Source organism: Amblyraja radiata, chromosome 19, assembly GCF_010909765.2.
Source record: "Amblyraja radiata isolate CabotCenter1 chromosome 19, sAmbRad1.1.pri, whole genome shotgun sequence".
NCBI lineage: Eukaryota > Metazoa > Chordata > Chondrichthyes > Rajiformes > Rajidae > Amblyraja > Amblyraja radiata.
In genome coordinates this window covers 13,090,687-13,109,683 of record NC_045974.1, presented here as the reverse complement: position 1 = coordinate 13,109,683, position 18,997 = coordinate 13,090,687, and the positions used below count along the sequence as shown (strand labels likewise).

Here is an 18,997-nt window from a genome sequence, read left to right as displayed (position 1 = left end):
CAACTCCACCGCTGCGCCACCGTACCGATAGACAGAGTGGAATTCCTTCCCTTCCCTCAAAGGAGTTCACGTTTTCTTGGATATTTGGTCTTTGAACTGTTCCCAGGAAGTGCAGAACCTTGACAATTCCAGGGACCTCCACGTAGAGAGTGTTCTTGTGCTGTAGGCATGCAAAGATTATAATTAATTTATCACTACATTCACAATGGGAATTGATCCTTTTTTTTTTACCATAGCTCTTTGTGTGACTATATTATGCTGCATGAACTAGCTGAACCTTATTAAAGTTGTTGAAGTGCAACAAAATATCCCCCCGGCAACATCACCTACATCCTTGCAAATTATTCCCTTGTGCTCTTTGACATCCATTTTTATAAAACTTCCTTCTATAGTATAAATGGGCAGGCGAAAAATAAACAGACAATGGTCCAGATAGCCGGGATACTCCTGTGTTTGGGTGGGGATGCATCCATGATTTCCTATCTGATTTTGAACGTGATTTATGTGAACAGATATGGATTACTTACTGTATGTGAGGGGAAGATGTTATCGGGCAGCCTTGCTAACCTTTGGCTATGTACATGGTACATGGATACCTGGTACATGGACACCTGGTACATGAATAGGGCATGTTTGGAGGGATATGGCTCAAACGCAGGCAGGTGGGTTTAGTGTAGCTGGGACATGTTGGCCGGTGTGGGCAAGTTGGGCCTGTTTCCACACTGTATCACTCCATGACTATGATACTATGTTATTCGGTAAAAGACTGCACGCAGGAGTATACAGGAGCACAACAAAAATAGTTCCATCTCTTGCTGGTATTTTGAGTTAATGGTGTATGTGCCTCTCACATGTGCAGTTGTTGTTTCACCAGGTAACGGGAATCGTGGGCCGAGCTGATGTCTTGGCTTGTGTCCTCTACCTTCTGACTTTCCTCTCCTACCTTAGGTGTGTATGACTCATCAATGAACCACATCAATGCACGACAGTGTGCAAACTGACTTTTTTCCTTACACATCTCGTTTACAGTGACTAGCTATCCTGAAGTTCAATACAGCATTTAGATTTTAAATTATTTTTTATATGTAATTAAATTTGGTATTCTAAAAGTTCATTCTAAAATCCATCCTGAAGTCAACGTGCCCACTGTGCACACATTGAGCCTTTGAAGGTGCCGACCTTCTCGTTTTCAGTACAACGGTGATTGTTTACTCAGTGAACATGTCCAAGTGTGTCATTTTTGATAGACACAAAATGCTGGAGTATTTATATATGCTTTTGATATTTACCTGGCCACTCATGCATATGGACTCAGTGAGCTGTTTCGATACATTCTGTACTTAATCAAGGCAATAATCTTTCTGATCTGATGCTTAAAATGAATTCCGCTGTACCTTAGTACATGTGACAATGAAGATCCTTGACCCATTGATATTGGCGCAGTTGGTTATGTGTTAAAATCGATAAAAAAAGAACTTGGACCATTGCATCAAATGCTTGAATAGTCTTCTCTTTGCAGGAGTGTGAATTGCAATGACGTTGGAGAAAGCTTTCCGCCCACCAGCTCGCCAGTCTACCTGTTGCTGAGCTTGTTCTTTGGCACCTGTGCCATGTTGGTCAAAGAGACGGGGATCACAGTCTTTGGAGTGTGTCTTATCTACGACCTTCTTATTCTGTGTTCCAAAAGACTTCTGACGTAAGTTTGAATAGCTTTCTGTCTATCCGAGTGGCAAACACTTTCATAAAAGATGTTGTTTCACCAAAAGATAATATGCAGTTTACCTGGGCGTTCGAGGTAAGTCATCAATTTTTGCTGCGTCTATGGTCAAACTGAAGGCAGGACAGAAGCATTGAAGGAGAGGGTCATTGTTTCTATTTTTCCTGTTGATGAAGAATCGCTTTAACTTTGAATAAACTTGATGTGAATAAACTTGATGTGAATAAACTGAATGTGCCGCACTCTCTTCAGAAAACCATTTCTTTCAGGCTCTAATAAGAAGTAAAAATTGCCAGTCTATGAAAAATCCATCAGGATCCCCCTCCTGCCATGTTATTAGTTTGTGCCTGGCAGAGATTGTAGCTTTGGCTGATCCTTTCTGAATCCTAACACCCATATGCCACATGGGGCGGCACAGTGTCGCAGCGGTAGAGGTGCAGCCTTACAGAGCCAGAGACCGGGTTCCATCCTGACTTCGGGTGCTGTCTGTACGGAGTTTGTACGTTCTCTCCGTGACCTCGTGAGCTTTCTCCAGGTGCTCTGGTTTCCTCCCACACGCCAAAGACGTGCAAGTTTGTTAGTTAATTGGCTTTGTAAATTGTCCCTGGAGTGTAGGATTGACCTGGTGTACGGGTCAGCGCGGACTCAGTGGGCCAAAGGGCCTGTTTCCACGCTGTATCGCTAAATTAAACTAAACTACTCTGCCTCCAAAACTCTTTGGGGAACAGAGTTGCGAAGCCTCACAAACCTCTAATAGATAATTGGGTGAGCCATTATCTAACAGATAGATAGCGGCTTATGTTTTAAACAGTGACTCCCAGGCATTGATTCTCCCACAAGAGGAAACATCCTCTCCATATCCACTCTATTCAGAGCCCTTGGGATAGGAAATGTTTCAACCACGACCCTTTGCACTCTTTTATAAACCCCAGTCGGTATAAACGGAACCTTTCATCACGACACACCTCATTAATTCCAATGAGCATCTGAACTGTTGCAACAGATAACATCTGTCTTTAAATGAGGAGAAGAATACAGTGCACTCTGTGCCAACCATGGTCTCGCCCATAGATAGACACAAAATGCTGGAGCAACTCAGCGGGACAGGCAGCATCTCTGGACAGAAGGAATGGGTGACGTTTTGGGCCGAGACCCTACTTCAGACGTCGCCCGCTGTCACTGTGTTGAGCGGGTGCTGCTGAGACTAAACGTACTTCCCACATGTAGTTAAATAAAACCCAGGTGGCCGTCCAAATTATGTGGTTGATTATTAAACCATGCTGAGAATTTGGGGGCAGATTAAGCTCTGAACTGCATGACAAACAGTGGTCCACACCCACCAAACGTGAGCTAATCTCAGTCTGACAAGACTTGTCTGGCTTCTGGAAATAGAGTCATGGTTGTTCTGTTGCCTTAATGCACACTTAAAAGCCTGGAGAAACTCCCCTCCTGTAGCTTGCATGCAACATTATTTTACAAACCTGGCAGGGGGGCTGGAAGCTCACCACAATTGCCTGCATCATAACCTGCAAAGTGTTAATGCATGGGTTTAGCTATACTGAAGCTCAGTTCATTTCCACATTGTAGTATGTGGTAACTAATAAACACCAGGGTTTAGTGCAGTTACCGTGCCCTCCATAATCTTTGGGACAAAGACCCGTCATTTATTTATTTGCCTCTGTACTCCACTATTTGAGATTTGTAATAGAAAAAACCACATGTGGTTAAAGTGCACATTGTCAGATTTTAATAAATGCCATTTTTATACATTTTGGTTTCACCATGTAGAAATTTCAGCTGTGTTTATACAAAGTCCCCCCATTTCAGGGCACCATAATGTTTGGGACACAGTAATGTCATGTAAATGAAAGTAGTCATGTTTAGTATTTTGTTGCATATCCTTTGCATGCAATGATTGCTTGAAGTCTGCGATTCATGGACATCACCAGTTGCTGGGTGTCTTCTCTGGTGATGATCTGCCAGGCCTGTATTGCAGCCATCTTTGGATTATGCTTGTTTTGGGGGCTAGTCCCCTTCAGTTTTCTCTTCAGCATATAAAAGGCATGCTCAATTGAGTTCAGAACGGATGATTGACTTGGCCACTCATGAATGTACCATTTTTTAGCTTTGAAAAACTCCTTGAGGCATTTGTTTGAACTTGAGCAGGGAGAATGTGTCTACACACTTCAGAATTCATTATGCTACTACCATCAGCTGTTGTATCATCAATGAAGATAAGTGAGCCAGTACCTTCAGCAGCCATACATGCCCAGGCCACAACACCCCCACCACCGTGTTTCACAGATGAGGTGGTATGCTTTGGATCTTGGGCAGTTCCTTCTCTCCTCCATACTTTGCTCTTGCAATCACTCTGATTGATCTTCATCTCATCTGCCCACAAGACCTTTTTTCCAGAACTGTAAATTGCCCCTATTGTGCAGTGAGTGAATGAGAAAGTTGGATAATATAGAACTAGTGAATACTGGTGATTGATGGTTGGCATGGACTCGGTGGGCCGAAGGGCCTGTTGCCATGCTGTATCTTTCAGTCAATCAATTCATACAATCAAACAATTTAACTGTGTCGGAAGGAACTGCAGATGCTGGTTTACACAAGATAGACTTAAAATGCTGGAGTAACTTAGGAAGAAAAGCAATAGGAGACGTTTTGGATCGAAACCCTTCGTCAGACGAGAATTGGGGGAGGGAAATGAGAGGTATGAAAAGGTTCAGAACAAAAAGCCAGCGCCGACCGATGACCAAGGGAAGGTGACACCCACACGTCCATTGTTGGCTGTGGGGGGAGGTGGTAACGAAGGATCAGTGGAACCCCATTTAACTAATGTTGCAGGAAGGAACTGCAGATGCTGGTTTAAACCGAAGATAGACACAAAATGCTGGAGTACCACAGCGGGACAGGCAGCATCTCTGGATTGAAGGAATGGGTAACGTTTCGGGTCCCCTTCTATCTAGAGATGCTGCCTGTCCCGCTGAGTTACTCCAGCATTTTGTGTTTATCGACAATTTAACTAGCGTCCACCCTCACTCTCTGACCGAAACCTTTTACCTGGAATTCCCACTTCCACCAGAGTGTTGTGAGGACACTCTCCTTATATATTCAAGGTACAGGTTTATACATATTAAATAAATCAACGATATGGGGTTAACACAGGAAAATGGCACTGAGGGAAAAGCTGAGCAGTGATTGATTTGGTGGAGCAGGCAAGAGAGGGGCAGAACGGATGAGTCTGACTTGCAGCGTCTCTGGAGAGAAGGAATGGGTAACGTTTCGGGTCGAGACCCTTCTCTCCAGAGATGCTGCCCGTCCCGCTGAGTTACTCCAGCTTGTTGCGTCTGTCTTCGGCTTAAAGCAGCATCTACAGTCTCTTCCTTCACATTATGCGGTCACTTTTTTTGTTTGAAGCAAGGTGTGTGACTGGGAATCCGTTGTCTGTAAAGGAGAGTTGGACAAATATTTTGAAGGGAAAATAATTAATTGGCTGTGGGAAAAAGAGCAGGGGAGTGGGGTTAATTGGGTAGCGGTGCCAAAGTACAAGCACGGCTATGATGACGGTTCGGTGGCCTCCTGACCTGAATGATTCTATTGTTGGTACACAAAATTGCTGGGGAAACTCAGCGGGTGCAGCAGCATCTATGGAGCGAAGGAAATAGGCGACGTTTCAGGCCGAAACCCTTCCTCAGTTTGCTTGTGTGCTTTATATTTGCATAATGAGCAGGCTTCTTGCTTATTAGGCCCTTGAGTGTTAAATGCTAAAAGCCCTGAAGCATCAGTATGATTCGGTGATAGTTAATTGCCTGTTTGAGGAGCCCTGTTGTCAGTGCCTCGGTCTCGACCAGTCATGTTGCCAGGAATTTGGGAGGAAATGCCGGGGATTGTTTCACTGCGTGGGGAACGGGAAGAGGTCAAGTGCCGACTCTTTCAGTCAGAGCTGGCGATGAGCCCAGACCCTCCGACAGATGACCTCGGAGGTTTCTGACAGCTAGCTCAAGGCCTGATCGCGTCTCCTTGCGAGAAACCACTCAAATGCTGCTTGTGAGCATTCACCGGGGTCTTGCAGCAGCGGATTTGAACTCCGCACCGCTCAAATCCATGTACATGAGAGGCATCATGCGGTTGCGTTTATTGTGGTGGACTTGGATCGATTTTTTTCTCTGCCTCCTCTCAAGTCCCGTGGTGAAAGTCTCCGGGGCTTTCTCCAAGAATTTGCAGATGTCCGACCACATCCAAATAGATCGTCTACTGCACGTTCCCAAACATAGAAACATAGAAAATAGGTGCAGGAGTAGGCCATTCGGCCCTTCGAGCCTGCACCACCATTCGATATGATCATGGCTGATCATCCAACTCAGTATCCTGTACCTGCCTGTACCTGTCTTCTCTCCCTTTAGCCACAAGGGCCACATCTAACTCCCTCTTAAATATAGCCAATGAACTGGCCTCAACTACCTTCTGTGGCAGAGAATTCCACAGATTCACCACTCACTGTGTGAAAAATGTTTTTCTCACCTCTGTCCTAAAAGGCTTTGCTCTCGGGCGTCTACTATTACTGAGTCATGGCAGACACTCCTGAAGGGAGTGCCACACTGCCTGGGGTGCTGGTTCTCAGCTGAGACACTAATCCATTAAATTGCCCTTAAATAGATGTAGAAGAGAATTACCAAGAACAGAAGGGGACATTTTCCTGGTGTCTGTCCAACATGTGTAGGAAGGAATGATAGATTGCGGGTTTAAACCGAAGATAGACACAAAAAGCTGGAGTCTGAAGAAGTGTCTCGACCCGATAAGTCACCCATTCCTTCTCTCCAGAGATGCTGCCTGTTCCGCTTAGTTACTCCAGCCTTTTGTGTCTGTCCAACATGTTCAGATCAGCCGTGCTGAATGAAACATACATGGAACTTAGAACTAGGACAGTACAGCAGAAGAACAGATCCATCAGCACACCATGTCCAAGCCGAATATGATGCCAAGTTAAACTATTCTCCTCTGCCTGCACGTGAGATATGTCCTTCTACTCCTGCATATCCATGCGTCTATCCAAAAGCCTCGGTTCAAATGCCACTATTGTAGATGCCTTCACTATCGCGTTTGAGGTTATTTTATTGTCACATCTACCGAGGTACAGTGAAAAGCTTTTGTTGGTTGCTAACCAGTCAAAGGAAATACATTTGTTTTAGTTTAGTTTAGAGATATAGAGCGGAAACAGGCCCTTCGGCCCACCGAGTCTGCACTGACCAGCGTTCTCCCACACATCAACACTCCTACACACGCTAGGGATTATTTACACAAGCACCAAGCCAATTAACCAACATACCTGTACGTTGTTGGAGTGGATTACAATGGAGCCATCCCCTGTGTACAGATACACGATAAAGGGAATAACTGCCTGCGTGGGCTTTGTCCGGGTGCTCCGGTTTCCTCCGACATTCCAAAGACATACAGGTTTGTAGGATAATTCTGTAAGTTGCCCCTGGTGTGTAGGATGGAAAACAGGGATAACATAGAATGAGTGCGATCGGGCGATCGTTGGTCGGCGCATACGCGGTAGAGCGAAGGGCCTGTTTCCACGCTGTATCTCTTTAAAAAAAAGCCCGACATTATTAATTGACCATCTGTGTTGGTGAATACATGAACCAGAGCACTGTCTCCAGTGACAAAAGTTAAACTCTGCCATCGCAAGTCCTAAGGGCGGGAGGTGGGAGTGACGTTGCAGATCTGTGGCAGCTGAGTGCTGGCTGCTTCTCTGTACAGTGGATCAGAAGCTGGTGTTCAGCCCTTGAGTCCGCCAAAGCCCAGATTAATACAGGAAGCCTGAGATACAAGGCAAGTTTGGAAGGCTGAACCTTGTCAGTATTGCTCTATAGGTAGTTCATAAGTTCACATGTTCTAGGAGCAGAATTAGGCCATTCGGCCCATCAAGTCTACTCTGCCATTCATCTATCTATCCCTCTCCACCCCATTCTGCTGCCTTCTCCCCATAACCTCTGACACCCCTATTGCAGAGATGCTGCATCACAACACCAGAGACACAGGTTCGATCCTGACCTCGGGTACTGTCTATGTGGAGCTTGCACGTTCTGCCCGTGACCGCACGGGTTTCGTCCAGATGCTTTGGTTTCCTCCCACGTCCCAAAGACATGCGGGTGTGTAGGTTAATTGATCCTTTGTATATTGCCCCTGATAAATAGGGAGTGGATGCAAAAATGGGATAACATCGAACTAATAGTACGCATGTGAACGGGTGATCAGCATGGAGTCGTTGGGCCGAAGGGACCTTTTCCATCTGTATCTTTCAATTAAAACTAAACCTAATGGTCCCGGCATCTCGGCAGGGGATCGCCATTTGATCCCTTGGGGGAAACTATGGTCAGATTTGCCTCTCATTGCATTGCAGTTGAAATAATCAGCGTTTAAAATGGAATATATTCAGGCTACAGTTACTTGAGCTGTGTGTGTGTGTGTGTGTGTGTGTGTGACAACTCCTGTAAAATCATTTTATTTTTAAAAACTGCAGCTCATGGAAAAAACTTTCATTAAAATTGGTTGCAAAGATTGAATTTCAAGATGCCATAAATAATTTAAGATGTTTTATCGAACCTCCTCGCGTGCTCTGTTGCTTTTGGGCGCTATAAATATTCTGGCCCGAGGCTTTTCTCTGTGAGAAGGCTGTTCCTGTTGCAAGGGGGACTGGTTGTTGTCAAACTGGCACGTATGTGCAACTCGGCAGCTTGGGGAAGGAGAGGTTGGAGCATCAAGCTGCTGTGTGCTTGCTCTTGTACTTGGGTAATCCACCGACAGTTGCCCTGTTATCACTCAGGAATGAGTGGGTTAGCATGCGATGAGCATTTGACAGCACTGGGCCTCTACTCGCTGGAGTTTAGAAGGTTGGGGGAGGGGGGGGGGGGGGCATCATTGAAACTTACAGAATAATGAACGGCATAGATAGTGGATGTGGAAAGGATGTTTCCACTGGTGGGAGAATCTAGGACCAGAGATCATAGCCTCAGAATTAAAGGACACTCTTTTAGAAAGGAGGTGAGGAGGAACTTCTTTAGTCAGAGGGTAGTTAATCTGTGGAACTCATTGCCACAGAGGGCGATGGAGGCCATGTCAGTGGATATTTTTAGGGCAGAGATAGACAAATTCTTGATTAGAACGGGTGTCAAGGGTTATGGGGTGAAGGCAGGAAAATGGGATCAGCAGGCAGAGATCGGCCATGATTGAATGGCGTAGACTCGATGGGCCGAATGGCCTAATTCTACTCCTATAACTTGCGAACCTCACGCTGCCTCGGCAAGGCCAGCAGCATAATCAAGGGCGAGTTGCAGCCTCTGCCCACCCTCTTCTCCCCTCTCCCATCAGGCAAAAGGTAGAGAAGTGGGGAAAATGCACAACTCCGAATTCAGGGACAATTTCTTCCCAGCTGTTCTAAGGCAGCTGAACCATCCCAGCATATCCAGAGAGCTGATCCCATTAGTAGCGGTTTTGGAGATGGCCAAACAACCTTTTTTGAGGGATAAATACTGTCCAGAATACAGTCCCCCCTCCCCGAGGTTACTGCAAGGTACGGTTCCTCAGAATCGTTCGTTACTGGCATGTGGGTGGCACGGTGGCGCAGCGGTAGAGTTGCTGCCTCACAGCGCCAGAGACTGAGGTTCAATCCTGACTTTGGATGCTGTCTGTTTGGAGTTTGCACGTTCTCCCTGTGACCATGTGGGTTTTCTCCGGGTGCTCCGGTTTCCTCCCACACTCCAAAGACGTACAGGTTTGTAGGTTAATTGGCTTGGTATAATTGTAAATTGTCCCTCGTGTGTGTAGGATAGTATTAGTGTGCGGGGATCGTTGATCGGTGCGGACTCGGTGGGCCGAAGGGCCTGTTTCCACGCTATATCTCTAAACTAAGCCAAACTAAACTTGAATACGAGTCGGAAATGCGGCCAAGTGCCGTGTTCATAAGATCATGTGATTGGAGTAGAATTGTAGGCCTATCAAGTCTACTCCACGTTTCCATCATGGTTGATCTATCTCTCCCTCCTAACCCCATTCTCCTGCCTTCTCCCCATAACCTCTGACACCCATACTAATCAAGAATCTATCTATCTCTGCCTTAAGTATATCCACTGACTTTGCCTCCACAGCCTTCTGTGGCAAAGAATACCACAGATTCACCACCCTCTGACTAAAGAAATTCCTCCTCATCTCCTTCCTAAAAGAACGTCCTTTAATTCTGAGGCTATGACCCCTAATATCTCCCACTAGTGGAAACATCCTCTCGACATCCACTCTATCCAAGCCTTTCACTATTCTGTACGTTTCAATGAGGCCCCCCCTCATTCTTCTGTACTCCAGTGAGTACAGGCCCGCTGCCATCATACACTCATCATATGTTAACCTACTCATTCCTGGTATCGTTCTGGTAAATCTCCTGTGAACCCTCTCTAGAGCCAGCACATCCTTTCTCAGATATGGTGCCCAGAATTGCTCCCAATATTCCAAATGCGGCCTGACCAGCACCTTTTAGAGCCTCAGGACACATGTTCCCACACGACAGAGGATGCCTGCAGCAGCCGGCAAATCCGCCCCCCCCCCACTCCCAAATTCCCGTTCATATCTACAGGCTGTATGTGGCGTGGGCATTCGTAAACCACGGGGAACCTGCGTAGGGAACACACTCTTGGTCTTTAAACTCATCCCATGCAATCTCTCACATTTAACGGGTAAAACAAAAAAACACAGGCGTTTGCAGGATGTTGTGCTTATAATCTCAGGAGTGGGATTTGAACTCTTGACCACCTGATTCCAGCGAGGGAGCTATCGAGAGATGTGATGTCGCTAGCGTGCACAGCACGACCTAACGTGCGCACGTGTGTGCGTAAGAGCATGGGCAGCTGCTTGATGCAGAGTAGGTTTCTGTTCATGCCGTCTAATCAATCGACAAAACGAACGCAGACACAATACAGAGCGAGAGAGACGAGGATGATGCTGCTGCCTTTCACGTGGTGTTATTATTCCTCTGGCCAGAAGGAAGTAATCCAGTGGAAAGGAGCCTATTGAGACGTAATATCATTTTAAGTGGGGTTGAATTCTCTTTTGGTGGTCCGTAGCTTCCAGTAAGATAACGCAGTTAACAAGTACTTCAGCGTGATTTGACACAGTGCCTCAGAATAGCTTCTCACTGTTTGCTTATCACAACATCATTAAAAAAAGTCATTTTCTAAATTGAGCTAATATTTTTTTCAAAAATTAATTGAATCATTTCCTCCAGTCACAACCCATAGAACAGAAAGAAGTAACAGAGCAAGGAATCGCATATATTTTCTAAGCGATGTTCAGAGTGATGCGTGTATAAATATTTATAAGGATTGCCAGGAGTTATCATCGGTAGCTTGATTTGCAGCTCTGATTTAACAGATTCCTTCTGGTGAGGAGCTGGGAATTGTCCAACTCATTTTTGGTCATCGTTGCTCCTTCGTTTAGTTTAGTCGAACCAGCATGGAAACAGGCCCATCAGCCCACTGAGTCCACACTGACTTTCAATCACCCATAACACTACTATATTATCCCAGCGGACAAAATGTACTGTACACCTATAGAAGTTCAAGTGAGTATTTGTCCCCTCATTCTTCCAAGGGCGTAGAGGCGTTGATGGGCTTCAATGTGATGTTTGCATCAATATGTTGAGTCCAGGACTCATTGGCCTGCAATCCACTCCAGTCCAGTGGCCCCACACTCCAAGATACCTCTGCTCCTCCACACTACTCAACACCCTGCCATTTATTGCAGCAGCTCATTGTAAAGGGACACAATGGGCCAAGGCAGACAATGGGTTAAAGTGGACTGTGGGCGGAGGCTGATCAGCCCAAGATACAAGATGATTCCCAAGCTGGGTCAGAGGCCTCACTGAAAACCTCGTTGAAACTGGATTATATCAATCTTGGAGATCAGTTGCGAATAAAGTGACCTTAAGTGAACCCATGGCTGGATACCTCCCAGCAACCACTCCACAGACTCCAGGGGAGCGGAATATAGATTAGGGCTGGGTTATTCAAGGTAATGATTGAGTTGTATCTGTGAACATCTGCCATAGGACAGGAGAGCATCTGTCCAAGGACACATATATCCCAAATTGCACAAATTTGTAATATTGAGTTTAGTTTGGAGATGCAGCATAGAAACAGTTCCTTCGGCCCATCGAATCCACGCCAACCATTGGCCATGTGAACGGCGACCCGTTCATACCAGTTCCATGTTTTCCCACTTTCTCATCCACTCCCCCCAGACACTAAGGGCAATTTATAGAGGCCGATCAACCTGCAAACCAGAAGTGTAGTAAGGAACTGCAGATGCTGGTTTACACCGAAGAAAGACACAAAATGCTGGAGTAACTCAGTGGGACAGGCAGCATTTCTGGATGGAAGGAATGGGTGTCGTTTCGGGTCGAGACCCTTCTTCAGACTGAGAGTCAGGGGGTAGAGGGAGACACAGAGATAAGGAAGGGTAAGGTGTGTAAATGAGACATCAAAAGAGATGGAGAACAAGGAAAATGTACATAGATCATTATTAGCTTGGAGAAGGTGACAACGAGGCATACAGAAATAAACTTTAATCAGGGGGGACTGTCTCTCTGTCTCCCACTCCCCTGACTCTCAGTGTGAAGAAGGGTCCTGACCCAACACGTCACCCACCCATTCCAGCATATTGTGTCAACCTACAAACCCATACATCTTTGGGAAGTGGGAGGAAACCTAAGTGGTCATGGAGAGAACGTGCAAACTCCGCGCAGACAGCACCCAAGGTCTGGGTTGCACCTGGGTCTCTGGTGCTGTGAGGCAGCGGCTCTACCAACTGCGCCACTGTGCCGCTGAACGTAGACCCTAGACTCCACGTGAATTTTGCCCGTCTACACTCAGTTTTCCGGATTGACTTCCATTTGCCATCTTGCCCTTGGATTGATCAGTCCCGATCCATCTCTCTGCAGTTTTGACTTTCCTCCACACTGTTAACCATGTGGCCATTTTGTTCCCTGCTGCCTTTAGCCTTTAGAAGGTTCTCTCCCAGCTTTAGTTAAACAGCCTGAACGTTGCCAAGAAGCGAGCAATGAGCGACCTCAAGCCACCCAGCCTAGACAGTGGAGTCTTACTGAAGTGCAGTCACTATACTATGGCAGGCAGCAGAGCTACCACTGCGCACTGGAAGATCCCCCAAGCACCAATATAAGGATGATCGGATAATACATTCTGAATGGCAAATATCTTCACTCCCCTTTAAAATTGTGCCATGGAATCTTTTTGAAATTGTGTCAACCAACCTTTAAAATCAACCTGTGAGGATCCTCAAGGGCAATGATTGAAACTTATTCAAAAGCCCCTCGAACTAGCATGCAGAATTCATCAGTTCATTCGACCCTTCGAGTCCTCTCTGCCATTCAATCTTGGCCGATCTATCTTTCCTTCTCAACCCCATTCTCCTGCCTTCTCAACCATAACCTTTGACATCCTTACTAATCAAGAACCTGTCAATCTCTGCTTTACAAATACCCATTGACTTGCCTCCCCACAGCATTTAGGGTAATGAATTCGACAGATTCACCACCCTCTGACCAAAGAAATTCCTCCTCATCTCCTTTCTAAAGGTACATCCTTTTATTCTGAATTGCCCTGAAACTCCAGTCTATAATTTGTGCTTTAGTTCCTGGGTGGGTCATCAACCCACAACCTAGGACTTGGGGGACCTTACATGAGATTTTTCTCTCTAGACTCTGATGGTCATATTGTTAATTATATCACCAGCCTCTGGCAGCTGGGACAGCTATCCTGTGTTTAGTTTAGTTTTGTGTGGTTTAGTTTAGAGAGACAGCATGGAAACAGGCCCTTCGGCCCACTGAGTCCGCGCTGACCAGTGATCCCCGTACATTGGCACTATCCTACACACTGGGGACAATTTACAATTTTTACCGAAGCCACTTAACCTACAAACCCGTACGTCTTTGGAGTGTGGGAGGATCTTCTCCGAAGATCTCGGAGAAAACCCACACAGGTCATGTGGAGAATGTACAAACTCCGTAAAGACAGCACCCATAGTTAGGATTGAACCCGGATCTCTGGCACCGAAAGGCAGCAATTCTACCGCTGCGCCACCATGCCCTGTGGCTCAACTCTGGGAAGTGGCTGATCCTCTGAGGCAGTGTGTAGCAGAGATGTGAGATCAGATGCTTTTTTTTTTTTCCCATTTGAGCTCCATTGGTTTGGCAGCACAGTAACAATATTGTCAGTGAAGCGAAAACTCAATGGAATCCTGCCCAGAAACACAGATTCTGTGAGGAGGTGCCAGCGTTTTTATTTTCTGTCAACAAAAGAAAAACACGACCTTGTTCTTTTCAAACAAAAGCAGAGCAACGTGTTCAGCATTGTGGTGTGGAAAGTAGGATAACATAGTGCGGCACAGAAGCGCAACGGTAGAAGCGCCAGAGACCCGGGTTCGATCCTGGCTACGAGTGCTGTGTGCACGGAGTTTGCATGTTCTCCACGTGACCACGTAGGCTTCCTCCAGGTTCTTTGGTTTCCTCTCACACCCCAAAACGTACAGGTTTGTAGGTTAATTTCACTTCAGTGAAATTGTAAATTTTCCCTAGTGTGTAGGATAGTGTTAGTGCGCGAGGTGATTGCTGGTCGGCGTGGTCCCGGTGGGCCGAAAGGCCTGTTTTCACACCATACCTCGAAAGTCTAAAGAAATGTGAAAAATACTTTGCACAGTTTTGCATAAATCCATTTCCTCTCGGCAAGTTTAATGCTGTCCATAGAGTCATTTGGATGTGGAATTGTTATTTCCACACACCATGATGTTTTCGTCTGTATGTTTAATAACTAGGTTTTATAAAGTTTGGCAGTATTTTGTTTAAAATAAAAACCCTTTCACCATCACAATAAATTTATTTTTGCTGCTCAAATTTCCACCTTGCTTTAGCTGCTATCAGAGTATTAGTTTATTTTAGACATACAGCATGGAATCAGGCCCTTCGGCCCACTGAGTGAACTTCGACCATCGTTCATACTATTTCTGTGCTATCCCATTCTCAACCACTACCTATATGCTAGGGGCAAGTCACAGAGGACAATTAACCTACAAACTTTGGGATGTGGAATGTGGGAGGACATGCAAACTCTGCATAGACAGCAGCCAAGGTCAAGATCAAACCTGGGTCTCTGGCGCTTTGAGGCAGCAGCTCTAACAACTGCACCACTGTGCCATCCATTATTAAATATTCATTATGATATATTCTAAGCTTATTTAATTGTGATTGATTATTTTACTTGATTACGTTGCTCACATCGGCAACACTCCCAGCTTTCAGTGCAATCAGTTGCAGAGTAAGATTGCTTCAGGCTGATTAAATGCCTTTTCATTTATCGGCAGCATAAGAAAGAAAGGTTTCACTGTCCTCAGCTCATGACCAACCCTCTGCACATACCTCCAATATTGTGTTTTCCAATTTCAAGTAATAACACCCCCCCCCCCGCCCCCCACCCTCCGCTCTTCTCTCTTTCATGCAAACACTAATGTCTCCAACTATTCCCATCACACTACTCCTTTCCCTTGCTTCGTACATCCATCTCTTATCTCTGAGTTCCTCATTTCTCCTCTATCTATAATTTCCCCCTCCCCACTGTGCCCTTCCAGCTATATCTGGTTTTATATTTTGTTCCTTCTCTCCCAATCTGACACTTGTTTATCTTATTTTCACCACTCGCCTTTAGCCCCACTAAATCTGCCCATCTGCCAAACAAATGCCCTTCCTGTAGCCACCCACCACTAGTCCTGCCTTCACCTCTCTTTTATCGCTTTCTCCAACCCCCCCTCTCTCCCCGCCCCTCCCTCCCGGAACAGTATTCCAAAGTAATGACGCAGTAAAGTCCAGCATTTGGCCCATTAGTGATACCAGTTTACCATTGTTTGGGTATTGGACAGAGAGCCTTAAATAAGGAACCTATGTATCCTTGATAATCAACATTATTCAGGCTGAGTAACTGGATCTGAATGCAAAAAAAAAAAGCTGCAATTGGATATTGGAACAAGGAGCAGAAAATGCTCGTGTTACCTGGCAAGTTGAGCAACATATGGAGAGTGAAGCAGAATTCAATCTTTCAATTTAATTGCCTTTTGTCAGAACGTCTCATCAATATTTCCTGTTTTCATTTCATCTGGATTTGAATCCAGCTCCCTTGGCAATAGAGTAATGGTGAATAATCAAAGCAGACATACATTGCGTGATGATAGTGGGGCTCCATGGGTTTCCAGTGCCTGTTCTGGGAATTCATTGATGAAAGGATGCCGTGGCACCATACAAAGACATATCTTTAAACCTGGTCAAAGTTCTTGCCCCAGCCACGGTCAATGCTAAAGCAGCAGACCAATTCAGTCATTCCATTAGTTGCTGTGAGGTCTTTTAGTTTAGTTTAGAGATACAGCGTGGAAACAGGCCCTCCGAGTTCGCGCCGACCAGTGATCCCCGCCCATTAATACTATCCCACACACACGAGGGACAATTTACAATTATACCAAGCCAATTAACCTACAAACCTGTACGCCTTTGGGGCGTGGGAGGAAACCGGAGCACCCGGTGAAATCCCACGTGGGTCACGGGGAGAACGTACAAACTCCGTACAGACAAGATTGAACTCTGGCGCTGTAAGGGAGCAACACTGCCGCTGCATCACCGTCACCGTGCCATCCTTCTTGCTGGGTGAAGAATAGGTGTGGCCTAATTAGTTTAGAGATACAGCATGGCAACAGGCCCTTCGTCCCACCGGGCCCAAGCCGACCATCGATCACCCATTCACACGAGTTATTTGTTATCCCACATCCAATCCCCACACACACACACACACTAGGAACAATGTTAAGAGGCCGATTAACCTACAAATCCATATTGCTTTGAGATGTGGGAGAAAACTATAGCACCCGGAGGAAACCCACGTGGTCACAGGGTGAACGTGGGAATTCCATACTGACGGCAGCAGAGGTCAGGATTGAACCAGGGTCTCTGGGTCTGTGAGGCAGCCACTCTACCCGCTGTGCCACTGTGCCGCCCTAACCAAGGTAATTCTTTGCTGCTGAGGCAAAATTGTGATCTACCTGGGAGAGAGGGCGAGTTGTTATCTAAATAGACATTAATGTTCCTCTCAGCGTTTTTGTGACTTTGCGAGTGAATTAGTTTGTATTCGAAATATCAACCTTCAGACCAGGAGCTGCCTGGTGCAAAGATGGTGCATTCGTTAATTATAATGCTCCTGGCATTATTCTTCACAGCAGGAGTGCAGGAGATCTTTCCTGGAAATAAATTCTGTGCAGACTGACAATCTCCCGTCTCAATCAGTGCAATGGCTCATTCGAGCAGACTTTGCCTGTGATTATAAATTATTTATATAATCTGGGTGTTGGTGTTCCCTGTTTACAGGATAGAAGCTGCCTATTCCACCCAGTGCTTTCTTGGTACCAAGCCAGAGTGGCGGAAAATTTATAGCTGGAAAAAGCAGATATAGTCGATATGTATGTTGCTTTAAAACATCAAATAATACACTGTTCACTCCAGCAGCTCCTGCTATTCTTCTCAGCATCGCCAATAGGAAAACATGACAGTTGCTTGAAGTCAGAAGGAAAAGTGCAAAATGCTAGAAAACTCAGCAGGGAACCAGGAACTGCAGAGTTGGTGGTTTACAAAAAAAGGAGTTACTCAGCGGGTCAGGCAGCATCTCTGGTGAATATGGATGATTGAAGTTTTGGGTCAGGACCCTTCTTTAGACCTTTCCCCGACCCAAAAAAACAGCATCTATTTCTGGAGAACATAGATGTTGCCTGAACCGCGGAGTTACTCCAGCAATCTGTATCTTTTTTTTAGATAATCAGCAGGTCAGACAGCATTTACAGAGAGAGTATACATACACTTCAGGTTGTTGACCTTTCCTCAGAACAATAAGTTCCTTAGTTTTGCTGAGTATCTTTCTCCAGAAATCTTTGTTGAACTTATTAGCGACATTATATTTGTGACTTCTAGCTCTAGACCACTCCCTGCCCCCAGAATGAAAGGATTGCAATATGTCACCTCTCAATAATCTTAATAATTTTAATGGTTAAAATGATTTCTATTGGATCATTCCTTATCAACTTTTCCTGAGAAATTAGCCCCATTCTGCTCACTTTTCGTGTGAAATATTACAATTATGGTCGATCATTTCTGACCTTTCTTTGAAAACACGTCCAATCCCAGATTATTTAGAGTCTGAGGAAGGGTACCGATCCAAAATGTTATCCATCCATATTTTCCAGAGATGCTGCCTGAGCATTCCAGCATTTTGTATCTGTCCTCTCATTACTTCTCAGTAACTCAGCGGGTCAGGCAGCATCTCTGGAGAAAAGGAACAGGTGACATATTGGGTCGGAACTCGGGTTGCCAACTGTCCCGTATTAGCCGGGACATCCCGTATATTGGGCTAAATTGGTTTGTCCGCCCTTGTCCTGTATTTGACTGCTACTACTCGGGTCGAGGGGACTGTCGGGTCAGAGCGCTGCGTCCGGCCCCGCCTCACCCGTCCCGACGTAGTGCAGCCCATGGAGTGCAGCAGCAGCTATGCCTCGCCCGTGGCCCCGTCGCTCCGACCTTCACTTACTGCTGACACCACCACCGCTCCTTCTCATGGCCGATCATCGGTTCATGAGTTGGATGGATTGCCGGACTTTGCTGCGCAGGCCAAAACTCCTCAGCTGGCCCGCTGGCTGGGCTTTGTGTGCAGTCCAGCACCCGGGCCAGCTCATCATTCACCCAGCGAGTCAGTCAACGAATCGCTGTCGGGAATTTGTCCCTTATTTTGACCGTTTGTCCCTTAATCGGGAGTGAGAAAGTTGGCAACCCTTGTCGGAACCCTTGTTCATACTCCTTGCTCCAGCATTCTGCGTCCTGCTTTGGCATTTTCCAGCATCTGCAGTTCGCAGATTGTTTATTGCAGGTGAAGTCTCTCCTTCCCATGACAGGCTCGAAGTACAGAAATGGAAATATAGCAGCGTCAGCGAGAGTAAAATTCATTTGGTTCCAGTTCCTCAGGAAACAATTTATTTTATGAGAAAATAAATCTTTTCCTGCTAATGCTGTGATATCTTTTTGTTTGCTGCTTGAAGTTTCTCAGAGAGGGTGGTCTGCATCCATCCACATCGTTTCACAGGGAGATTTGACTCCTGCACTTGAAAGGCGAGAGATGCATTGCTACTGAT

At 45.9% G+C, this 18,997-nt stretch overlaps 1 protein-coding gene across 1 annotated transcript in view; it reads left to right on the top strand.

Annotated features, from left to right (window-relative positions):
* tmtc1 (transmembrane O-mannosyltransferase targeting cadherins 1) overlaps positions 1–18,997 on the top strand; it is a 125,687-nt gene that overhangs the window by 27,980 nt on the left and 78,710 nt on the right. Inside the window, exons 3-4 of the mRNA XM_033037705.1 lie at positions 875–948; positions 1,520–1,696. Coding sequence (XP_032893596.1) covers positions 875–948; positions 1,520–1,696 — 251 coding nt within the window. The remainder of the gene's footprint in view (positions 1–874; positions 949–1,519; positions 1,697–18,997) is intronic.